Below are 26,282 nucleotides of genomic sequence, written 5' to 3'. Positions count from 1 at the left end.
AAAAAAGTATCCAATTTTATGTGGTGTTTATATATTTCCTTTACATCAATCTAAGCCTGGTTTAGTGGAAAGAATTGCACTTTAATAGGATTCAATCGCATTAGAGACACTTTGAAGGAAGGGATTTCTTACCCTTCCCCCCACACTCTTAAAGTATCTGACCCTTAAATATTGGACCAAAAAATCATAACCATGAGGACTGTGGTAAGAGTCCTTCTCCTTTCCTGTAATAAATAAATAAATAAAAATTGACACACCCTTTTACGAATCTATCTTTAGTCTTGTGACACAAACTAAATGCCCAAGCATTGAAAATTTATGTACGTAGTAGAATAATACGAAGTAAATTTAGTCATTTAACACAAACATCTAGATAAACTATTATCACAAACAAAAACTAGTTTCATGCTATTAACTAAGTTTTTCTATCATAGTTGAAATGAGAGACGTCCAATTACTATACTACAAAATTACAAATAGTCCATTTGTTCCAAAAGTACATTATGTCATTAATTCATGATGCTATTACTATACTACAAAATTACAAATAGTTCATTTGTTCCAAAAGTACATGTAGGTAATTTCTTAATCCTAAAATGAGGTTCACTCTCCCACTAACCTTGCAGAAATGTATGCTTAATCCAATTATCCAATTTTAAGATTTAAATAAATTTTCACATCACTTTTTATGATCTAATTGGAGGATTTAAACTTGACATGGAGATTGATTCATTGATAGATTGATACCCACAAAGGCACAAAATAATGTCTGTCACTGTAAAATGTACTTTGCAGTTGACAAAGACAATCGAGTTAGTAATTATTGTTATTTTCAAAGTTAGGCAATATTTGTGAGGTACAAGTATTCAACAATCAACATGCTTGTAGAGGTGATGAAAATAATATGTCCGGGGCGAGCCTTTGTATAAAATCTTATACTCAAATCCGTAAAATAATATTGGACTTATCGAGTGTTGTTCGGATCGGACATATTTTGATTGAACTAAAACTACGTTTTCACGCTTGTCCAAACCCGTGCTTAGCTTTTTAGCCCGACGGGATAGTGCTATTGATTATCACCTCTACTTGCTTGATCTAAATTCTTATGAGTGAATAATCAAAATGAAAACAATTCTATTGGGAAACCCTAAAGAGTTGCTCAAAGATCCAATCTCAAGCTAGGAAATAAATTCAAGTATGAAGTTAAAGCTTGGTAGCAGTTCTTTGATTAGTTGTGGTGCGACATGTTTTATAGTGGTATGATCTTAATTATATGTAGTAGTGGTTGTATTGTTGTATGTTAAATGATTATAGTAACTGAGATATGTAAAATTGATATTTTTTAGAGAGTGAATTATCATTCATATTTTTTCATGATAATTTTTTACTTAAACATCGAATTTAATAGAATTAAATCATTCTTTCAACTGTAACTCGTGCCTAAAACATGAATGATCAAGCTTCACAAATACTACTTCATCTCTTCACCTCAAAATCTATTAACCCTTGTGGGTCAATTGATAATTCACCACCTATATATGATAATAAATTCAATTAAGCTATAATGAATTAAATAATTAACAATAACACGCTTGGTGTCATTAGCCATTTGCTTCAAGTGGAGGGAACAAACATCAAAGTAGCTAAGCAAGTTCATTTGTCACATAATAAGGTCTACCATTTTGGTGACATTTATAGGTCCCACTAATTTCATTTCACTATTTCAAAATTAAAAGCCTTAATTTTAGGAATTCCTTCTTTATTGTGATGATAATTAAATCATATTATAGTCAAAGATGAATTAAGTATACTAGATTATTTAGTTTAATGTAATTACATAATTTAAAGTTTGGCCAATCAACTCTCCTTTTGCTAATTTTTACCCATAGGCGTGAGGTGAGTGATTTTTCGCGTCAACCACCTCGTGGTGAATATAATCATGATTTATTTTTAAAAAGTATATTTTGTTTATTGGCTACGATTAAAAAGGATTCATTATATATTTGACGAAAATAAATTTTTATTTTTTCCTTTAGAACAATGATAAATAATATGTAAAAATGTTACTAAATATTTTTTAAGACAAAGTAGACATATTATTACATAAGCCGAAAGAAGTCACTTCTAGACTAATATGCGGAAAATGGGACATCAAAGATTAGTTTATACAAGTATTAGACAATTAAATATAAGGGTTTTATCTAATAAAAAAAATAATTAGTGATTTACTTAGAAAAAAAAGAAATAGAAATAGAAGGGGACGTGATTGATTGATTGATATACTTTGTTTGATGAATGTTTTCAATGGTTTTTTTTTTTTTTTTTTTAAATTTTTTTTTAATTTATTTATTTTATAAAATTAAAGCCAATCAGCAAGTGATAATGTTTAATTCTCAATACTTACACTAACTTAACCTAATCACAATGCATTATACTTTTGGTTATTGCAATTTCATTTTGTTGATCATGAATGTGATGATTATAAATACATTAATTATTACTTATATCAAATTGGAATTAAAGACAATGAGATTAAATGACGAAAGCTATGTTCTATTCTTACTAAATTTTACGGAGTAATAAACATATACTACTTAAATAATCCGTTCCTCAAAATAATAAAAATACTACTTATCCAAATTTATTTACTAAATCAAAATTATTTTCTCTACAACAAACTTTTGTGAGAGTTTGCTAGATTTAATTTTCTCTGTATCAAAACTTAATACGAACTACTCGTACTTCATTATCAGGAGGCTTAGGCACTAGACAACCCATCGGTTGTATGATTTGTATCCTCCATCCGATACATGAACATGGCTACTAGGGTAATTTCCGTAATCAACTTAAATTAGTCGAATTAAACATAGCCTTCCACATATAATCTCCATCTTCATGCTTATAAAAAGAATTAACTTTCTGTATTAAGATTTAAATTTTTTAGATTTGAGTTACATAATTATGGTTAAAGTTAATCAGATCAGGTATAATTACTAAAACTTCTGGGATCTCAGGCACCCAAACAGCTGAACCTTGAACGTTGAGTATTATTTAAAGTACCTCAACCATAATCGATTATGAACAAGATACCCAACCAAGAACATCTCTTTCGAGTTTTTGTGCAGTTGAAATGCCCAGAAATCCACCCTCCTACAATTCCCCATCGTAAAGCAATCCTCACATAAGCAGCACTGCATTTTGTAAATAACTGAACGAATCGGAAAAAACACTACTTGCCTACTTCGTAGGTAGAACAATTGAGATTATAAGGCTTGATGCACACAAAGATGAATACTAGCATTGCACAATAGCACATACATGTTAAGTCAAGCAGATAATCAGACAACCATAGTTCTACATCTTATTCTTGGTTTTGTGAAAATGGTTTTACTAAAATGTAAGCAGCTAATTACTGAGCGCTCAACACTTCAATCTCAAACACCAGGGTGGAGTTAGGTTGTATTCCCCATGCAGGAAATCCGCCAGCGCCATAAGCATAGTCCGGAGTGCACTGAAAATTTGAACAATAATTTTGGATCCATAAGTCTTTTCATTAGCAAACAGATTTACAAAATAAAATTGTTTATGTAGAACATAACATTTAAAGAGAGAAGCTTCTGCCGAATACAGAGTACGGTATGTATTGGGTGGAGGGTTCAAGCTTGTTCAGTATCATACTCAGGTAATTGTTGGCTTTGTGATTTCAAATGTTATCTGATATAAATTGCACTGTAATCAACTTAAAATAGGTAATAATATGACTTATATAATTATGTCTATAATAAGTAGTTATGTTAATTTGGAAAACAGACAACATAATGCTAGAAACAACTATTTCAAGATTTTCAGCTTTCAAAAACTAATTTCAGTTTGGGATGGTTTCAAGCTGAGACTTTGGATTATGCCACATTTTATCCAGCACTAGTTTAGCATAGTGTTGGAACCGAACAGATCTACCCAACAGGAGATACACACTGGTGACAAAGTATAAAAAGAGGAGCAATACTTACCGTTAAACGAGCAACTTCACCCACTTGCATTCCGAGCACACCTTCATCCCATCCTAAAATCATTACAGACAATACTCAATAACTAGCTGAATATTTCAGATCAATAACAAGGTAGCACAAAACCATGCAGAAGATAATAAGGTTGTAATCAATTCCATTAAAAGCATTAGCTTGGCAGCAGAAGTGATATATGAGTTACATTCAACTGATAGATATCTACAAATTTTGCACCTGTCAGATCAATTTACTTGAGGTTTCCAGCAGCCGGAAAAAAAAAAAAGGAGGAAATTCTAGTTTATGGACTTGCTAAGTTGCTAACCCAATCAGGTATATGCTCAAGGGAAGAGGAAACATGTACAGTGAAATTTGCATCACGAATATTGTAGTCACGAGAAGAAATAAGTTTTACTATTTGTAATTTTCAGCATGACCTGTCAATCATGATTCATAAGACTTCCAGTAACCCCAGTATAAAAGAGAGAATACATTTGACACATGTATCATGGATGTTTAGGAGATTCGGGCTAAACGGAGAGCCATCTTGCAAACAGAGGCCTTCTTAGGAGGATCACCCGAAGCATTGGAGAACATACATGAGCATTTAAATGAAATAGTTCATGAAGCTGGATATAGAATAGCTCCAGAATCTAAGATGTAAGGCTGCAAGAACTAACAAGTACTTGAGGTGGCTTATTGATTGTTTCTCAGTGACATCACACAAAAAACAAAAATGTGATACACATGAAGTGCATCAGAGATGATTAGCCAATATCTACCCTGATTCCTAAGGCAAAGAAGGACGGAAAAGGAGGGGGGGGGGGGGAGGGCTTTTAAATCGTATCATTATTTGTCATATGATACGACTTTCAAAATGGTTAACAATTCAGAACAGAGCACGGAAGGGCTTAACCAAGGATCCAAAAAACAATTCACTCTTACCAATAATTAACATATTATTCATACATTAGCTGATCATATTAGTTCACAGTTAGCTTTTCCTTGTTTAGCTGTGCTTCAAAATATGAGGACAATTTAGAGGAAGACAACAACTAGATACAAATTCATCCACACCAAACAAACTTATATCATCATTTCCTATTCTCCTTGCCAACAAAGCATACTAAACAAGATTCAGCTTGGGCTATCAGAATGTTTGATTGCTTATCATATACCAAATCACATCAAGAAAACAAATAATCTTTCACAATACAGAAATTAGTCTTGACATCAAAGATATGTGTAAATGCTAGCAACAAACAATAAATACACTACAAAGTACACATTTAGAAACACATCATACCGAATTAAAGGATAAAGGGTAGAAAGTTTTCACTATCATACCTTTAATCACATTTCCTTTGCCAACATTGAATGAAAATGTTTGCTGCCCAGGATCCTTGGTGCTGTTATAAAAGCCAAGTGAACGAAACGATTTAGCGTAACGAAATCGTGAAGTACTAATAAGCTACACATCTAACTAGGATTTAGTGTTGATTTTGCAGTTCAAACTAGCTAAAACAAAAGAAATAAAACCCATTATACCTCCAGAACTTCTGAGAGAGATCCCTATCTTTCCCTGCACCATTTTCACAATTTAAACAAGCATAATTAGCAAATTTAACCACAATCAAATTTGCAAATTAATTATTACAAAACAATGCATCTAGCAGTACCAATCAGAACTACCAAAAAAAAACATAAAAAAAAAATAACATTATACAAGAATCAATTTTTCAATCAGTTTTTATGGAACTAACTAATTTTTGCCGAACTTAACTTATTTTTTCGCTAAAACTTAATATTATACATTTAAAAAAATAGCATAATCTAATGAACAAGAATTAATTAGCTAAAAAATAATATAATCAAGATATAATCTTCACAAAAAAACAATAATAAACCCTAAGAAAAAAATTAAATAATTTACAAGAAAACAAATAAAAAGGGAAGGAGAGAGAGTATACCATAACCAGTGCAATGAACGGTGACTTTCTGACCGGATACCGGCTTGGGACCGGAGCCTGGCCTGAGAATTTCCTTCTCTATTCCCATTTTTTTTCCGGTTGATCTAATGCTTCTTCACTATTCTCAGATGATTGTGAATTTGCGACTAGGTTTTTTTTTAGAGTAACGGGCTTTAGCCGGCTTAGATATATTCACCTGGGCTGGGGGTGAAGAAGGGTACACTTGTCAAATGACAAAAACTGACCCGACCCCGAATCCATCTCTAAAATGTAGAAGATATTGTTATATACACTCGCGTATACGGTACACTCATATATATCTTAATCTTATTTGGATTAGTTGGGTGTACGGTGCATTTCGAGTGTATATAACAAATTTCAAAATTTAGGCTTTTAAACCGAGCAATGATTTCAAAATGATTTTATGATTTGATATCGCATGACATGAATTACTCATACGCTTTTGAACAAATTAAAATGATTTTCAAGAACCTAGCTAAAATAAATAAATAAATAAATAAACTCAATCCTCTAAATTATTTCATATTTTCACTTTTTGCAAGTTGTTCAAAATTAGTTGCAATATAATCATATTGGTACTTATTGTGAGAAAGTGTGGTGAGAGAAGTTTTGTTACGATATCTTTGTGTCTCAGTCTAATTTGCATTGTGCCTCGATCTAATGGTATTGAAATTAATGATGTTATTATGATATACGAAGTGTTTGTAAATTTGAAACTCTAGAAGTATAATGTGCAATATGCTCCTCCTAATTAAATTAAGGGATTTTTTTTAATCATGCAAAACTTTCTTAATCTTTTGTTTAAATTGTACTCTACATTTTCATTCACTAGATATCCTTTCAGTATAAAACTTTATGTTCTTCTATTTTGCTCTTTTTTATACAAACTTGATGCTCTTTTATGCGATCTTTGCTCTTTTTATGCTCTTCTCTTTTAAACTTAATTTATGTTATTATATTTATATAAATTGTAATAATAGGTTATTTTAAGATCAAGCTGAGTTTCATCATTCATGTTCTCGATTGCATAGAATATAATAATTTATTAGCTGTATTTGCTGATTTGCTCGCTTAATAATTATCTCAATTCTCAAATAAGTACATACAAGTATTTGTAAGATCATATACTACGTATATTATTTTGTATATAGAGTTATCTGTTATATTGATGATATAACTTCACGTGTGTATTATGTGCATATACGTAAAATAGATGATTGGTGGGGTGATATTACTAAAGAAAGGCTCAAACTATTTTGTCTCAAAAATAAAATGGAAAGTGTTCATTTAATTTTATACTAGAATGAAGGATTAATAAAAGTAAAAATAACACAAGTATTCTATATATAAAAGGAAAATAAATACAAGATTACATCAATACAAAGCCATACAAACCAAGCATAAAAAAGAGCAAAACTTAAACAAGCGTATATATATCCTTCCCCGGCCCGTAGAAGGCAATACATTACGTATAAACTCGAAATCTCAGTTGGAAGGTGGTGGCGTGAGAGACGGGATAGAAGTAGGGAAGGGGATAGAAGGCATGTTTGGAATCGGAGGGAAAGCCAACCTTGGAATGGAGGCAATTGTAGTAGGCATGTTCGGAATTGGAGGGAAAGCCATAGGGAAATTTGGTATACTAGGCATGTTTGGGATCGTGGGCAACCCCGTCTGAGGAGCCGTTGTTGTTTGGAGAAGGTGGCGGCCTCCTTCAATGCTTGTCATCGACAAGGCGGCGATGAAGATAGCTACTAAGATGAATTTAGAAGCCATTTGTGCAACTTAATTATATTAGAAGTTGTCTAAGGGTGTATGTTAGATGTTACTAATTAAAAGGTAAGAGATTTTTGTGATGAATAAAGATTTACTAGCAAGGGGTATTTATAGTGTATGATATGAAGATTAAAGAGTATGGTTGTTAAGACTTTAAAAGTAGGTAAGTTGGTTAACAAAAAAAATAATGGTACGAGTATTGTCGTTGAGCAAAGTTTGAAGAATATTTGCTTCTTACTTGGTTATTATATTCCTAGTTAGTTCAACTAAGAAATGTTATAGCACTTTCTAAGTGGCTCAAAGCTAGTTCAAATTTTTCTTACTTGAACCATAAGATTTCACGTACATATGTTGGCTTTTTGAATTTTGATGTTGCTGATATGACTGATGATTCGATAAGGTTATGCCACGCTTATCGAATTGCCTAATTAACTTGTTAGAACATGTTAGTCCTACGACATAAATTTTAAATTGTAGCACTAAGAAATAATAGTGCATTGGTATATTAAATGGCAAATAATAATCATATATAAATGAATTAAATGTATGAAATGAGAAAAGTTTAGCGATTAGATAATGTAATCAAAATGAGTATCATGAAAATGTTTTGAGAATTTAAGCATGGATCAGGGTGAAACACGTGACTATTAATATGACGTGTCCAAACACGATATTGGGTTTTTAGGTCATATCTTTGGTCCTTTTTGTCAGTAAGCTTTTAAGTACTCCGTAACTTTTAGAATTTTGACAAAAATATTGCTCTAAAAATTTATCCAACCTATAGGAATTAAATGGGTAAGTCACAATACTTATCTTTCAAGCGGAAGCTCAAACAAGAACTAGAGTAATTCGCCTTACAACCGCACCAGGAGGGCTACCAGAGTCCTCAATAATTGTCACACTCCAAAACCCAGATCTAGGACGATGACTCTAATGGAAACACTCTCAATTTTTTTGTGGATTATTTTCTCTGTGAAATTGTACGTATATTGGCTACAACGGATGTCATATTTATAATATTAGGAGTCCTTATTACTTAAGATTTTAGGTGTAACTAACTCTAAACGGTATAAATATCATCTTATTTACTTTCCTAAAATATAGATATTATCCCCTTAAGTGATATAGATCAAGTAACAAATACTTGCTTGAGATAGGATAGACTTTGGAGGCCACTTAATCTCCAATATCTCCCGCTTGGCCACAAAGGCTATATTATACCTCCCACTTAGCTATAAGGCTACCCCCAAAAAAATAAAAAAAAAATAAAAAAATAAAAAAACCTTGAGATTCCATTTCATACGAGTAGTGGAGTGTGCGACCAAGATAAAACAAAAAACCGATAATATGTTAAGCCATCGTCTAACTAACATACTGCTAAATCAAGAACACATCATTATACCCCAAACTGTTTGATCACCACTAAATTTTGGCATACATATATCTCGTACCAAAATTAATCACTATTCAAAATGTCATCATAACAACACAAAATGTCATGATTTCCCGGGCATTAATGTTTCCTCAACACACATATTGATCCATCTAATCTTGACTGCTTTCGTAGACATGTTCTTTCAGACCGTATATGGTCATGGCCTTAAGAAAACATGCTAAAGTAGCACCACCAAGTCTAACTTCACAACATGGCTTTAAGTACAAAGAGTATAAAAAATAGGGACTAAATAAGTTGTCCATAGGACTCACACAATGACAAACAAGGGATAATTGATGACATTTCCTTATAGGTCGATATTTAAGCACATACAATATGATTTGTATGTTATGGCATAACTCCCACTTACTAGGAGATGTCACTCTTCCATGCCATACGAATATAGTAAGTTCTACTCAAGTAATTACACCGAGCTTCAACACAAAAATAATTGCTCCCATTAGGCTCATTAGGCTTTAGTATGAAATTTGGGAACAATTCATACACGACTTATAAGATTAAGTCTCATCTTAGACTAAATAAGGCGACTTTATGAAATCATTCTTTTATACACCAAATTGTATATACAAAAATAACGAATATTATCCGCACTTAGCTCAATTATGATTTTAGTCTCATCCTACTTACCACTTAGGTACTAGGGAGATCACCTGTGTGAGAAAGCTGATCGATCAAAGCTTAATGACATTAAAAACAAATGTGCCTATTAATACAACAATTATAAGAAGAAAAAAAAACACATTCTTCATTAATAAATGCTCAAGATCATATGTCCATTACAACATATAAAAGATATCCCATTAAATCAAACTCTACGTAAACCCAAACTCTTAATATGAGTTTGAAACGCATCTCTAGGGATAGGTTTAGTCATAGGATCAGCAACCATCTTATTAGTGGGGATATGTTTAAGAACTATTTCTTTTTTCCTTGATAGCATTACGAACAAAATGGTAACGCCTCTTAATATGCTTGGTCTTTCGATGGAACTTAGGTTCTCGAGCATATTTGATTGCAGCAGTGTTATCGCAATACATCAATACTGGATCATCTGCTTTGGAGGATATGTTGAGATCTTGTAGAAAGGCTCTCAACCAGATTGCTTCTTGTACTGCAAGGCAACTTTGCTACATACTCTGCCTCCATGGACCCAAACAAATGAGTTTGTTGAAATTGTTAATCAATCAATGTACATTTGCTTGTTAATAAGCTTACATCATTGTATATTGTACTGCGTACTTTCTTAAAGGTTATGGCATGACGAGTTTGCATAAAGATTTTTGAACATGCGTATAAAGTATACATTATGATTAATAGTAGTCGAATAGATTCGAAATAAGTTTTACTTGCATTGTTATCAAATTTCCTTACTGTAATGGTAGATACAATTAATCATTTTTAATAATCGTAATTAATAATCCAATAACACGTGATAATAATGATAATAATAATAATAATAATAATAATAATAATCCATCATATATTGAAAATCAAACCGAATAGTACATGATCATCGTACGGTCGTACCATACATAATGTATAGTATCATACAAACTATAAATAAAACTCTGAAAATCAATCAATCACTCTAACGGGGTAATTACTTGATGATACATAAGTAATTACATACTAATTTTCCCAAAAGAGAAAATTTAACGCTCAAAACAAGCTAATCGAAAGCGATTAAAGGAACTTGTACGTACGTAGAACGTATATATTACTTGGACGGAGGAGGAGACATAAACGGGATAGAAGAAATGGAGGTAGGGAAATTAGTAGGCAATAATGAAGCAATTGCTCCTGGCAAAGGAGGGATACTAAACGACGTAGGAAGTGATGGTATGGTAGTTGTCACCGGATTACTTGGTAACGAAGGCATCTGTGTCGTTGATGCCTGTGGTGGAACGCTTGGTAAAGAGGGCTGTGGCATGTTTGGCATTGCCATGGGAGGTAGCGCGGTTTGAGGTTGAGTACTCGTCTGGAGTAGATGGCGAGCTGTCGCTTGGCTCACGTTAATGCTTGATATAATGATCATCAAGAGAGCGAAGAGGAAGCCGTGGTTTCGAATAACTGCCATGGTATGTAGCTTAGCTTAGGTTAGTTTGTTTGCACTGAGTTTCTTAGCCCTGGAGTTTTAATTTAGTTTTGATTGAGAATATAAGAAAGGCCAAGTTTTGGGTTTATATATAAGACTAAAGAGGATTAAGTTGGTGTACAAAAAAAAGTTGGTGTATATTGTATATTTGTAGGGCAAATTACTGAATTAGTTGAGCAGAATAATGAACTCAAAAGATTATTATTTTAATTTTTTTTTAAAGGAAAAGATTATTAGTTAGTCCTACCTAATCGATCATCTACTTAGCTAGTCAGCTTGTGTGTCATTAAATTATTTTAATATATTTCAATTTTATTGACATATTTCAGGTTTTTGGCCAATTATTTTTTTAATAACAAATACTATTTTTTTTTTAAAGAAAAGATTATTAGTTAGTCCTACCTAATCGATCATCAACTTAGCTAGTTAGCTTGTGTGTCATTAATTTATTTTTAATATATTTCAATTTTATTTATATATATTACAGGTTTTTGGCCAATTATTTTTTTTAATAAACAAAGTTAACTTTGCAACAAATTACCCAATTCATGTACAAGAGGTTTTTTTGGGAAAAGAAAAGTCATTAATGTATTTTTGGTTAAATGATATTCATACATTTTTATTTTAAAAAAATTATTTTCGAATTATTTGAATTTAAATGGACAAAATATAAAAGAATAAAAAAAAAATTTGATATCACAAGCAAAAATTTTGGTGGGAATTTTTTTCATAAGGAAATAACATTTGTACAATTAAGGTTGTCAAACATGGTAGGAATAGGGTATAATGCTATTATACCAAGAACCAATAGTTTCTATTAGACAATTACCACTATTTTTCTTTAATTTGTAATTATATTTCTTAGATTACCATGTCAGTGTCACAACCGTGATTACTTAGAATTGCCCACAATAATCAATGGAAATGATCATCACACCCATAAACATACTCTTTATATCAATCACTCTCTACCACCACCACTCTAATCGCCACCACTGGTCCACTGCCACTAGACTTGGTTATTGGGAGGTACTAGTTAGGGTTGGCGTGAGTCAATAATGAATTGGGTCAAAGTAGGTAAAGTAGGTCAATTGGTAGTACCAAATTTTTATTTTCACTTCGTCCATAATAGAACCAGAGATCAAAAAGCTTATTGACCAACACAGAATAGCTTGGAATTCTTGGTTTCGGCATATATGGGTCGAAAGCCTATGATTCCAGATTTCTAAGTTCCACAATGGTCAAGACACCTTGAGAAATTCTTGTTACTAAAGTAGTTCACAACCTTTCCTTACACGATAATTTGTCACATACTCGCATGTCTTTCGAATTATAATCGCTACAATCCCATTTCCATATGCTATATTAGTTTACAACTTAGATACAACCTCTCACTTTATATAGGTATCATCACTATCAAGTAATATGTATTATGAAACGAAAAAATGTATAGTAGGAAACATGATTAAACTAGACTTAAGAACACTCCATAAAATAAAAAAGGATTAATATCGTTTTAATCCCAACTTTTATCAATTTAGTTTCATTAATCCCAACTTTGGATTATTCCTCAATAATCCCAACTTTAAGGTGGCGTATCATTCTTCATACCCAACCGGCAACTAAACATATTATATCAGGTCACTTGACATGTGTCAAGTCCTGATTGGTCTAAAAAAATTTTTAAAAAAAAACAAAAACAAAAACGGAAAAAAAAAAAACCACAAAACAGCTAACCTCCCCTTACCCACCATCCCACCCTAACCTCCACTACCACTGCCAGTCTGCCGCCCCTCCCCTCGCTGGAACGCCGCGTCTCCCCCACCCCTTGCGTCGTAGCTGTTTTCCCCTCTCCTCGAAACCCCCTCCCATTCCCCTATGCAGCCATCAAAACCCCAAAATCGCAGCCTCGAAACCCACAATCACAGCCGCGATCTTCAAAATTGCAGCCACCAGCCACGAAAACGGAGGTTTCAGGGAGGTTTAGGTGTTTTCGAGAGTAGGGGAGGGGTTTCCAGGGAGATTCACGACCGGCCGGCGTACAGGTGGCCGGATTTCGTGGCTGGTGTCAATTGAGAGGAGAGAGAAAATGAAAAGGGGTTTTGTGGCCGGGGCCAAGGGGGAAGGAGGGGAAATAGTTGGCGACGGTGGCGAGAGGTTTTCTAGGGGAGTATCGGTGCATTTGGGCAGCCGGACGACGTCATGGGGAGGCTGGCCGATTTCGTGGGTGGTGGCTGGTTTTTTGATTTTTTTTAATTTTTTAAATATTTTTTTACCAATTAATTTGTGACACGTGTCACTTTAACAAAAAAAAAAATAACCCATTCAACCGGTAACCGGTTTTTGGGATTGAAGAATAATAGGCCGCCTTAAAGTTGGGATTATTGAGGAATAATTCAAAGTTGGGATTAATGAAACTAAATTGATAAAAGTTGGGATTAAAAAACAGTATTAATCCAATAAAAAATGTTGAATTTAAAAAAGGTTTACCAAAAAGCGTGGACGGCAGGATTCGAACCTGCGCGGGCAAAGCCCACATGATTTCTAGTCATGCCCGATAACCACTCCGGCACGTCCACTTCTACGGTAAAATTGTTTACGTTTATTAATATTATCTACTACTATATAATATTTTTTTTCTTTGACGAAAAAAAAAGGTGTAGAGCTCAAGGACAAAAGGAGGTAGCATTATTTGTGATTTGTAATTAAACTGAGCGAAAGAATAGTCACCATGACATCTTGCTAGAGTCATCCCGAATGTATTTTTAAAACATCAATTCTTTATAATTTTATTATGTGAAAAATTAGAGAATATTAATAGTGTTTTGAGGAAATGGATAGTTGGTACAAGACTACGAGTATTAATTTAGAATTGCATGACAAAGTCACGCATAAATCATCGTATTGATGTTATACTGGTATTTCATTTATAGTTTCCACTTTTAACTCCTATATAAGTAATGTAACCCAACCTAAGGGTTACATATATCATTTTCCTAATTTATAAAATTAAGTGTTAATCCGTCGAAAATAGCAATATATCATTAATTACACAGAAAACCAAATAATAACAGCTGAAACATAAAGCAACACATTATTTCAAAACAAGAACACAACAGAAATAAACAAGCTAAGCAAGTGATGTGCATATCCGGATATTAATTAGCTACTGATGCTCAGACTATGGTCTAGTGGCCACTGCTTGAGTTGAGGTAGTCGGAAATTTAGGGAGTGGCAACTCTGGAGAAGGCGGTACTTCAGGTAAATCCCCAGGAACTTCTGGCAGATTAGGCTGAGGCAACAAGGGATTGTAAGGAGCTGCAGGGACAGGGTTCTCGTCTACAGGGTCATCAGGATCATCAGGTGTCTCGGGGTCAGGAACCTCAGGGAGATCATCAGACAAACTTGCTTCCATGAGATGACGAGCCACCACATGGATATGATGGTCACTCATCAATGATAACGCGATCAGTAAGACAGCTAATGCTAATGGTGAACGACGGTTTTTGTAGTAAGCATATCCCATGGTTTCAGAAAAATAGGAAAGTTACTGGCTTTGTATTGTCAGAGGTGGAAATATATAGATGAATGATGTGAATGATGAGAAGACGAAAAGCTGTTGGTTGAGAAAATTGTATTGCTTAGCTTAACTCCTTGTTTCACACTAACAAATTTTAATTAAAGCCATCATAAAGAGGTAGATTTGACTTGTTTATCAACTTCTTTAACTTTCTGTTCTTCCAATTTTTGCTGAAACACTGTTTTTTCCGTCTGTTAGAAATCGAGAATATTATACAAAAATTCCTATCTGAATGATTTGTCCAGACGTGTATCTTATAACTTTTACTTGAATTTCTCATCTGTTGCAGATATTTGAAGAAAAATAAAGGGCAAGTTGGTGATGATCTAAAGAATAACCTGCCTCAAAAGAAATAGTTATCTACAGCCTGTTGAACTTCTCTAATGCAGAAATTTATGTCGCCAATTGAAAATCTATTTAGATTCTTGAGAGTAACCTTCAAGCAAGTTCAACAATTCGAGTCTAGAATTTGCATAAAATGTAAGCATGATTGAGTGGGAAGTTGGAAACTAACAGTACTATGACTACTATCATCATAGAGACAAAACTTATACAGAACAGCTGAACCCATAATATCATAGGTGCAAAATTGAATGAATTTTATCTTCCCCCCCCCCCCCTCCTCTCTCTGAGTATCTTCAGAAAGCCGTCTACATGTTGGGGTAATGTTAATATTGATTAAAATTACATTTACGTTGTATATGGGTTATAATCCCATTCAGTTCCTCGATCCAACTGATAGCAGGTACACATGATTGTTCAAAAGAATTTCAACTCCCTCCCGGAATAAATTCTCACATTGTTACATACCTGGATTAAGGATTCATCATTATTTCACTGTAACACTCTTTATCTTTCAAAATAGTAGTCTCTTTCACATCCTCTCTCAACCACTCCAATTTCTAATCTCGGGCATCCCAAATAGTATTAATATATCACAACCCAAATTGTAGGGTGCACTAGAATTGCAAAAGGCACAAGATCACATCCGAAATAGTTACGTACATAACCTACATAAATTGTTAAGGATTATTTCCCTACATTATAAAAAAGCATAGGTGCATATTAAGTCCAAAAAGTTGATCCACATTCATGGTAGCACATTACAAGGGAGGAGAAAATGCAGAGCCGAATGATGCTGAATTTGCACAAACAACGTAACAACAAGATGAATTCAGGTATAGACTGTTGACAACCTCACAGGACAGGGTTTTAATTCATAATAATTCTTAGTTAGGTGAAACAGGAGATAAAGATGTGTGCTGTGGCTCTGTGAAACAGTTTCTGTGATAATGTTACAATATCAACTGATATAATGACATATAGTCTTTTATTACATAGGTTAATGCATGATGCCAGTCGAACAACAAACATTTCAGAAACAAAGAAGCTGCTCTGATTATATCAATTAATAATATACAGATTACATAAATAATGAATTATATGGCAAACAGCCGAACATTAATTGATTATTACAATCCACTTTTATATCAGTAAATGAACACCTATCGTCCAAAACCAAAAGAAAATACTTCGGATAAACACTGTCCAAATTTCTGATTGATCAACAGATAAACATTAGTATGCTGCTTCAGGGGTTTGTGGTTGACTGAGTTTTGGTGACAGTAGGAGTTGGAGTTTCTTGAGGATTACCCGGGAAGGCAGGGAAAGAGGGATTGGAAAGCTGTGGCAGATTGAGGTTCCTGAAAAATTCAGGCAAATTGGGAATCGCTGGCAGCTGAAGAGATTGCAGAGAAGAGAGATCAGGTAATGGAGGCAGTTCCACATTGCTTAAATCAGGGAACGAGGGCAGCTCAGGCTGTGGAAGCTCTGATATCTCAGCTAGATATCGAGCATCTGCATGAATCTTGATATCATTCATACGGGATAATAAGGCTATGAGCAAAATTGGCAGCAGGAGGAGAAACTGATAAGTGTAAGCCATGACTCAAAAAAGTGAAATAAAACAATTACAAGTTGCAGAACTTGATGATTTTGTCAACTGAGTATGATGAAATTACTTTGGCAAATGTAGGGCTTTTATAGATATTGAGCCAGGAGGTTGCTTCGTGTAAGAAATTTTGTTTAGTTCAACTGATTCTGGAAATCTCCCTTCCATATCCAGCCTTTTGCAACCACTTTCTATCTACAGGGTAGGTAGTATTGTATGAAAGAGCACCTCTTTCTTGAATAGTTAAAGCAACTAATGCCATTTTCAGCACTTTTTTTTTTCTTTTTTTTTTTTTTTGGCAAAACTACTAATTTTTTCCCCTTGCATAACATCAATGAAATGAGAATTTGAGATTAGAACCCTAAGCTCTTAATATGCCCCAACTCCCAATGGTACAAATACGTAATACACAGTCGAGATTACCTTCATTGAACTCATCATCAAAATTAAACTCAAAACAGTCAGTAAACTTGATACATTAAACCAGATACAATTAGCTTAAGAGAATCTCATATTTGAGTGCAAATATTAACCAAAACTATGACACGCGACTAATCTTTAAAAAATAATCACAAATGATCTTATCAAGTTATTGTTCATGCAGGTTATATGGGTGAGTAGTTCATGAGCACAAACAGAAAAGTCCATTAAATAGGCAATCCTATGTTCAGGTTCAAACACACCGCACAAAGAAAGTTCAAAATTTATTGAGCTCAAGCTGTTAACTACAAGAACTGATTTTACACTCTGATGTGCACCCCTGAAAAATTTAGACAAAGTAGAAGCAAAATATGAGAGATCAAAGAGCACGTAAAAGCCATCTGACCATCTAATTATAGAGAGTAGAAATTATGATAACATCCATGCTTAGATCATTTGAAGATGAAAAGTATTTATTTTACAATTAAGTCAGATAACAATACGAAGTATCAAGAAGGGAACAGAGATTACACAATACAATATAAACTTAAAAAGCATCAGAAATTTGGTTTCGTACATGTTCACTTGATAACTGTTGCTACATTGTAGCTACTGATGCACCAGGATATAGTGAAGACATAGTGACCTGTACGAATTACAAGGTTGGACAGGAGCTACACCAACTTGTAAAGAAGCAGTTCATCAAGCAGGCAAGGCTGAGGCAGAGTAGAAGTATCTCACATAATATCAGGATACTTGCCAAGATCATGCAGATCACGATGATCATCAGACATCTCGGGATCAGAAGGGTTCATGTATAGCAGTTGGCTTGCTACTGCAAGGATCCAGTCTTCACTCGTCACTGAAAACAAAACAAGGTGGTTAAGGATGGAAGGCATGGGATGCTTTGGTGTCAAACTTATATCATGGACCTTTACCATTAAGCCAAGACCTCACTACTGAACAGACTTTGCATTAAGAACTAGGTTTATGCCGCACACCTAGTCTTGGAAATTAGAAGCAAACTTGTGATATTAATGAACTTGTGAAATAACCATGGGAGCTCATTATAAGTTCAAAATGAAGCCTTCCAAGTCAAACAACAACCAACTACAAAGTAACTAACCAGTGGAATGCAACTTCCACCTTATAAGACACTTTGACTTTTGAAAGAGAGATGAATTAACTCACAAAACTTGTCTAAATTCTTTTCTTTCAGTGTTTGCAGGGGAAGCAAACAATGCCAACATCAGAATGACCAGATTAAAAAAAAAAAAAAAAAAAAACACACGCACACACAAGGGGGTAAAAAAATCTATGGTAGCCCAATAAATTGATTTGCTCAAGACATTTGCAAAACATGCTCAGCTCCATCATATGATGTGTCCTCGGTTTTCTATCCTTAATTACACTGAAAAGACCACTTCAATGCTGTATATTAAAACGGTAAAACCTATGATCAGAGAGTCAGAGATAATGAAAAGAACAAGCAGAATTATGTACACTATTGTACCCTAACGAGCAAGGCATCAATTAAAACACCCCAACCTATACAGGCCATAAGAATTGAAACCACAGTCCCATGATGCCAGACTCCTTGAGCCAAGTGATTGGCATCAATAATACTTCATTGCTACAATAACCAGCAAGACGCAGATTCAAACATCTCTATAAGCACGCCTGATCAATACACACAACAATTCCATGTCGAAAAACAAGATAACTATATTTGCAGAATCACAGACAGAATATGACAATATTCTATCAAGAAAGCTTCCTAAGCAAGTAAGGACATCAACATGATTATTAGCTATTACCTTGGTGCAGGCATTAACTGAAGCCTTTCCTCTGAATTGTGATTCCCTTCTTCCAAATGCTGCTCATCCATCAGCAGAGCCTGCAAATCACTACCATTTGCCAAGCTGTTGAATTCAATTGATTTAGATGGCACAGTTGGATATTTGCGTTGACAAAAAGTCACCAGCCGTTTGACAGACTGCAGATATTTACGGGTGGTTTCATCATTCATAATATGGGCAACACTATTGGTATAAATCTTTTCCCGAGCAGAACGTTCGTGGATACCAACCATAGTAACACCGATGGGCCAAGGTGCATTTCCAATGGCCAGCTTAATATAACAATCCACAGCAGTTCGATAGTCTCTCTGCATACAGCAATCCACAACAAACATTAACGATTTCTTGATGTCATCTGGAAGAGCCCTCTTCCTGCAGAATTTAAACAATGGAGTCAAGTATCGACCACACTGCTTAAAAGTGGCAACCGTCTGCTTTCCTTTTGCAGTCCGCCTTGACAAATCCTGCATTTCATTTAATTCTTGTCTCCATTCATTCAGCAGCCTTTTGAAGAATACCAAAATCTTATCCTCCTCGCACAAATCCTCAAATTTCGCCTTCATGAGTTTTATGTCCTTATCAGCATCAACTCCAGAAGAGGCCCCCTCCCCACTCAAGTCCTCATCTCCTTTACCTGTCTCTCCATCCTCCAAATCTTCGCTTTTCCTCTTTCGGTCACTCATAATCCCAGTCTTCTGCCACTTCTTCAATTCAACAATATCTCGCAAGAAATCATTTGTCTGGCCTTCTGTCACATCACTGTCAACCTCAAAGGTTCCCGTCTTCAGGACATTCTTGTACCTGTCTAAACGGGCATTATCATCTTCTCCAAAAAGGGTGATGGGCTGTTTAAGGAGCCGAAGACGCCGAATCACTTCTTGTTTTGAGAGTTTTAGTTCATCGATATTATTCTGCTCATCAGTAGTTAAGGTTACACTTTTAGAGGAGGAATCGGTATTTGGTTTGGTAGAGTATATTAAATCAAGGAGTGAGGCTGTAGAAGCAGCAGAAGAGGAGGATTGCTGCTGACGAACAGATTTTTCCTCAAGTTCACGTTTCTCCTCCTCACGAACCTTTTGAAGACGCTTTTGCTCAATCTCAGACCGCTTGAAGAATCGTTTCCCACCCGACTCTGGCCTCTCTGCAGAGAGAGCCTGTCTCTTTTTCATAATCTCTTGCTTTACGAGGTCCATTTGCAGATTATATTACTTTCTCTCTGTTATCTCTCTCACACAACCTACATACCCAAGAAAACCACATCAATATCATTACTATTTACCTAAAACCCCAAATACCGGCAACGAAAAATAAAAGCAAACCAGAATCACATATATTTAGAAAATTCGCCAAATCGGATACAAACAACGTCACGACAAACCTTGAATGACTTGATCGTATTAGTTCCACGAAATCATAACAATTTAAAGCATAAAATACACCTAAAATTGGCTAATTAGATCAAAGAAGCCATCTAGTAGAACTCACGAACCCCTTTGATCATTGAACCCTAAAAAAGGGGGAATTTTCCGCCAATTTACCTTAGCCATCTCAAATTCAATCAACATGAGCAAAACAAAGGTCTAGCCCCATCCCTGAGCCACATACACAACTCATAATCGAAATTGCTCGTTATAATCTTCAGTAATTATAACCTATAGTTCAATAATTCACTTAAGAAGAGCCCTAAATTGACTATACTGACAATTAAATTAACGATAGTATGAAATTAAACCCTAAATTGTGAAATTGATATTCGATATATAGAAAAGAGGGAGAAATTATCTTACCTCAGAAGTTGCTTCAATGGAGGAGAGAAAAACTCTCGAAGACGAACTCAGAGTACGCTTCAATGGAGAGAGAAGTGCAGCGTATAAGCAAGGCTCCAAAAATTGAAATAAAATTGATATTCGATATTTTTTTATTTTTTTTGTTGAAGATCATAGTTTAGTCGAATAAAAAAAAAATGTGTCTTTTAAAGCGTCAGATATAAAAGGAAATTATTTAAACTAGGTCATACTTTAGCAACAAAAAAAATAAAAACAACTTACCATAAGTGTCTAGTTTTGCGTGCTATGAGACACCTCATACTCTGTATCGTTACTTTTAAAACCAATAAATTTGCTCATTTAAAAATTTTGGGACATTTTGGCTCCTTAGAGTCAAATTTGAGGTCAATATACTCAATATTAGCTAAAAAAAACTTACCTAATTGATCGATACTTAGTTTTAATGTAACGATAGGTAAGCTGAGGCGTTTCATATCATCCAAAACAAGATATTTATGGTACTATAAGTTTTTTGGTAAATTAGATTCTTATTAAGGATTAAATTGACCCTTCCAAACCTTAATTGATCAAGAGTTTGGTAAATAAAGACAACTTGTGACCTGAATTTGGTGCGAGTGTGTACTAAGGCTAACAATACATCGGAAAATCTTTAACAATCGATTTTTTTGAGTGACATTTAACCATCGACTTTGAATCATTGATTATTTTCAACGATCAATTCATGTCCATAAATGTCTCTAATAACCATGTTCATCTCAATTTCATTTCAATGGATGTAATTTTTACACATATAATATACGATTAATTGTTTATATAAATCGTGTAAAAGTCAAGGCCAAAAAAAAAAATGGAGACACATTAACACGCACCAACCCTTGATAACCGGCTATCCGCTATTTACAAAACGGGCCATAAGTTGATTACACTCACTCAATCACTCATGAACTACAGTAGTAGACAAAGAATGGTTTAACAGAAAACCCCCAACTTTACAAGATCGAAAAAACTCAAAGGTAGAAGACGAAGCAACAAAAATGGGGTTTGGAACCCTAAGATCTCTCATTCGTCCTCTTTCGAGAGCAATCTCTTCTTATTCTTCAACTTCAATCACTCAATCACCGTTATCTTCTCAATTTCTCCCCAAATTTCTCTCTCCAAAAATTCAACCAGTTTTTGGGCACTCCATTTTTCGCTCAATTCATCTGGATTCTCTCCCTTCTCTCGCCTCCAAACCTTTCGACCATTTAACCAATCCACGCTTTCCCAAACGCCGCCCAAGTGTTAGCTCCCGCCGCAAGCGCTCTAGCCTCCGCCCCCCAGGTGGGTTTCCTTTATTTTCTCTTAATTTTTGGAAAAATAAGTTTAATTTAATTAGGTGTTTTTTTTTTTTTTTTTTTTTTTTTTGAGATGGGTTTTGGTTCAATTTGGATTTAGTTCTTGTTGAATGTTGTATTTGTTGGGTAATTTGATTGAAATGAGGTGGTATTTAAGATGGGGTTGTTTGATTAGAAGAGTTGTTTGATGAATGATGCATTGTTAGTTAAGTAATTTGAATTTAATTATGTGAATGTTGAATCTTTTTTGCTAATTGAGTATTGCTTTTGTTAGTTTGTGCTGAGATTTTTGGGATGGGGATTGATTGAAATGTAATGTAGGGCCATATGCTTGGGTTAAGCATGTACCTGGGGAGGCTATTCCACCAAGTCAACCCAATGAAGGGAGTGTCAAGTTGAGGAATGAGAAGAAACGCCGAAGGCAACGCCGTGAATTTATCAAGGTATGGTGATTTAGTGGTCTTTTGCTTGTTTACATTTACTTTATACTGTTAGAAGGTTGTATAGATGAGAAATTGATTTTCATCGATTGAGAAGTACTGATATTGTGTTAGTGAGGCTGAAGGATCCTTCTTATAGAAAATTTTGAGTACAAATGTATGCCATTCACACGGGACTTTCACTTGACATCCTTGTAAATGTCCCACTAACAAGAATCGTAGTGGAGCTTGGAAGGCCAACTCATCACATAATAAGAACAATTTTGGAACTTGCTGTGGAAATTTTTTTTTTACTCTTGGATTATGAACCCAATTCTTGAGAAGTTGTTATACCAACCAATTCTGACTAGTAATAGAGAGCCTCTTTATTTAGCTGGAAACTTGGACTCCGGTTACCAGTTCAGTGTGAATTGGATTAGACATTGAACTTAATTGCTGAGTTATCTGATTTAATGTATTATGTATAGGTCATGAAGTTTCAGTGGAACACAGTCATTTGGTGTGTTAGATGGATTTACTAGTGCTGATGAGTGAGTGAACTAAAATGATGATTTAAGATTTTGCTGGTTATGATTTTTGACAGTGCTGGCTGCGTATGTACTTCCAACCTCCACAGTTAAGATCTGCATGACTGCATTATAATAGTTTCTAGTTATTGTCACCACGAGTAGGTCAGAAACCTTTTCAAAGTCTCTCTCTGCCATCATGTGGTATATTCTCGGAGCAGTTTAGAGAGTTAAGTTTATACTGTGTGTTTTTTGGTGGTCATGTAATGGTTTTCCTGCGATATTGGTATTAAGTTAGGTAAAGTGTAGGCACTAAATTGAATGAGATACTTTAATAAGGTATGCTGTAACTGGATGGCAGTTTGAGACGGTGTTTTGGGACCGAGGTGGATGTGAGCATATCACCTGATATTCATAATGCTTGATTAGATTATTGCTTTGATTTTTGATCAAGGACCATCCCTTGTGGGAAAGATGGAACTACTGTATAAACTGTGTAAGCAATTGTTAGGTGGATGGATGGGTGATTAGGAATTTAATTGCTTGCTTAGCTGAGAGGCATTTGTTTGTTACATTTCTCTCTTTTTTGGAAAGGCAGTTGCTAGTGGGTGATAAGATGAAGTAAGATGGATTATGCCTGCAATAAGGAGTCTCTTTGTTTTTATCTTTCGATCTCAACTTTCTGGTTCCATTGAAGTGCTGACAAGTTCTAATAAGCTCACTTAAAAGTCTCCTTATGTAGGGTGCCTCTTTGGGGAATCTTGCCCTCTAGTAAATTTTAAAGAGTGGTTCATAAACACAACTTTAGATTGCTTGGAGGATATGCAAACATGGAGTAGTAATGGTTATATGCTTGTGAATGTGGGTTGTTATATGGACTTCAATTCACAACTTGACCTTAAGTTTAATAATATTACTGGTTAATAGGATTTGAATTTATGAATCTTAAGAGAAAAGACTGTATTTTTGATGAAATTGATGAAAGTGGGGAAGGGAGCCTATGACATACTAGGGGCTGGGCCTAAAATCTGTAGGGAATGAGAGAGGATCCTTTTGGTGTTCTCTGTTGGTCATGTTTGTTAGATAAAGTAGATCAGATGAAACCTACGAATGAGTAATTGAGTACCCTTGAAAAATGGTAAAGGTTGTTCAAATGAGGACCTTTGTAAATACTACGATGGTGAGGTCCTTAAAATCTCAAAGGCAGGTGGAGTTTTTTTTGTTAAAATTGTTAGAAATCAGCCTTTGGTCGGCAAGATCACATATGACCACCTAGATTTACCCCTTGACAAAAGTTATACTTGATGCTCTGGATACCCTTTTCTAACATTGGTGAACCCCAGCTCCCCAAAAGGAAAAGAATTAAAGAGAATATTTGATGGAAGTCTCCTACTTCCCAAGTGGTCACATAGGCTATCTTGCCCTATAAGCCATAAATGTAAGATCCTTTTTGAAGTAGAAGGAAAATCTTGTCTAAAGTTGATGCAACCCTATGAGCATTGAGATACAAAGAAACTGCATCCACAAGAATGCTGTAGTATTTGTTCTACACCAGTGGAAAATATTTGGAATGCTTTGGGTTTTTTCATCAGCTCTTAAGAGACGAGTAGCATAACATGATTAAACATGTAAGGACAGAAACTGTGAATAGGCTGTGCTCTGCGTGTTATGGCATACATGTCTTTCACGACTTTCCCCTCACTTTTGCCCATCATGTTTTCTTTAGGGCCTAGATGTTATTTCGCATGATTGAGGGCTAAGGCATATTTTTACTTTGGTTTACTGCTATTTATAATTTTGATTTTTGTATCTTAGCGATCTTTACTGCTAGCCATAGGTTCTTGTGGAATTTCAGTACTCAGTGTTAACATCGGTAAACAATTTCAAAAAATTTTGACTTATTGGGTTAAGGTCGTAATAGTGTTAAACATTCTATTTCTTCGCTTGTATTTGTGCTATGGGGAATCTCCAACATCAGGTTGCTGGTTGCTGTTTTCTGTTATATAATATTCAGCGCCAATAGTTGTGTGCTTCATATTTTGCAGTCTGAAAGAAAGAAGAGAAAGGCTGAAGTGCAGGAAGCTAATCGCAAGAAAAGGGAAAAAAGGATCGAACGTAAGATGGAAGCAGTTGCTAGAGATAGAGATTGGGCTCAGAGACTTGCAGAGCTGCAACGACTTGAAGCGGAGAAAAATAAATCAGCAGCAGCCTAAAAACCTGCCTAAGACCTATTCTCTTACATTTGCTCATGAACTGCTTTTAGATGCTGTTAGGGCTGAAAGCCATATATTGAACATTTGGTGCATGTAGTGTTGTTACTCACCTATATGCAACCGACATGGGCTAACCCTCCTTTCCATTTGGTGCATGTAGTATTGTTACTCACCTATGTGCAACCGTTGTGGGCTAACCCTCGGTCACATCTTGTTGCGTCACCAATTGAATTGACATGTTTGCCTTTCAGTAGTGGACCAGACTTGCTAGATTTTGTTACTTCAGTTTTTTTACTACGTGTAATACTTTTGTCTTTGAAATAATCCTTAACGAAGAGCTTAATTATGTGGACAACTTGTGCATTTTATTTGGGAAAAAAGAAATTACTTTTTATTCACCAATTTTTTTAGTACGTTGTATGTAAGAATGTATCATCTTTACTAATTCTTACCCAGCTAGGCCTAGGCAAGGTTGAGATGATTTGGGCACCAAATAGGCCTCCTAGGAACCCGGGAATAACCTCAAATCATAATCTTGTTGAGTCCAAAAATGTTTTGAAAGCCAAATTTTTAAGGCTATATCCACAAAATTGGACCAATTTCGAAGATTCTTGGATCCATGTCCAAAGCTTGAGAAGTCATAGTGGATGCATCCTCTAGTAAAATAATGTTGTTTACTACCAGTATAGACCCACTAGTCGGTCCTGTGGTGGCCCTAAGTTAATAAAGGATGGCATAAGTTGTAAACAGTTAAATTGGCAATTTAAAGGCAAAGTGGACGGTTTCAACCACCTAATAGGGTTCCAGGGGTGTTATGGGGTTATGAGAAACACAACAAGCTCTCTCTTTTTCTGCGGGTCCGAAAAAGTTTAA

General features: G+C 34.8%; 4 protein-coding genes and 1 non-coding gene across 5 annotated transcripts; 1 reads left to right on the top strand and 4 right to left on the bottom strand.

Moving 5' to 3' along the window:
• Positions 1-3,266: 3,266 nt before the first annotated feature.
• On the bottom strand, positions 3,267-6,176 carry LOC110740090 (peptidyl-prolyl cis-trans isomerase FKBP12-like). The gene is made up of 5 exons (XM_021920587.1): positions 5,975-6,176; positions 5,553-5,586; positions 5,352-5,413; positions 4,011-4,063; positions 3,267-3,511 (listed from the first exon to the last, which is right to left on the bottom strand). Exons 1-5 carry the CDS (start codon positions 6,060-6,062, stop codon positions 3,410-3,412), a joined length of 339 nt encoding a protein of 112 aa, XP_021776279.1. The 5' UTR covers positions 6,063-6,176; the 3' UTR covers positions 3,267-3,409.
• A 7,640-nt stretch (positions 6,177-13,816) lies between these two features.
• On the bottom strand, positions 13,817-13,898 carry TRNAS-AGA. Its single transcript has one exon. It is a non-coding gene; the product is annotated as a tRNA-Ser (tRNA).
• A 602-nt stretch (positions 13,899-14,500) lies between these two features.
• LOC110740148 (fibronectin-binding protein A-like) lies at positions 14,501-14,845 on the bottom strand. Its single transcript, XM_021920642.1, has one exon. It carries the CDS (start codon positions 14,843-14,845, stop codon positions 14,501-14,503), a length of 345 nt encoding a protein of 114 aa, XP_021776334.1.
• A 2,854-nt stretch (positions 14,846-17,699) lies between these two features.
• Positions 17,700-21,087, bottom strand: LOC110740089 (pre-mRNA-splicing factor 18-like). Its single transcript, XM_021920586.1, has 3 exons — positions 20,917-21,087; positions 19,088-20,366; positions 17,700-18,132 (listed from the first exon to the last, which is right to left on the bottom strand). The coding sequence occupies exons 2-3, from the start codon at positions 20,320-20,322 to the stop codon at positions 18,123-18,125; spliced, it is 1,245 nt and encodes a 414-aa protein (XP_021776278.1). The 5' UTR covers positions 20,323-20,366; positions 20,917-21,087; the 3' UTR covers positions 17,700-18,122.
• Positions 21,088-21,815: 728 nt separating this feature from the next.
• Positions 21,816-25,761, top strand: LOC110740088. Its single transcript, XM_021920585.1, has 3 exons — positions 21,816-22,236; positions 22,572-22,693; positions 25,242-25,761. The coding sequence occupies exons 1-3, from the start codon at positions 21,951-21,953 to the stop codon at positions 25,407-25,409; spliced, it is 576 nt and encodes a 191-aa protein (XP_021776277.1). The 5' UTR covers positions 21,816-21,950; the 3' UTR covers positions 25,410-25,761.
• Positions 25,762-26,282: the final 521 nt, after the last annotated feature.

The sequence above is a fragment of the Chenopodium quinoa genome, unplaced genomic scaffold, assembly GCF_001683475.1.
Source record: "Chenopodium quinoa cultivar QQ74 unplaced genomic scaffold, ASM168347v1, whole genome shotgun sequence".
Lineage (NCBI taxonomy): Eukaryota > Viridiplantae > Streptophyta > Magnoliopsida > Caryophyllales > Amaranthaceae > Chenopodium > Chenopodium quinoa.
This window is presented reverse-complemented; position numbering and strand designations above follow the sequence as displayed.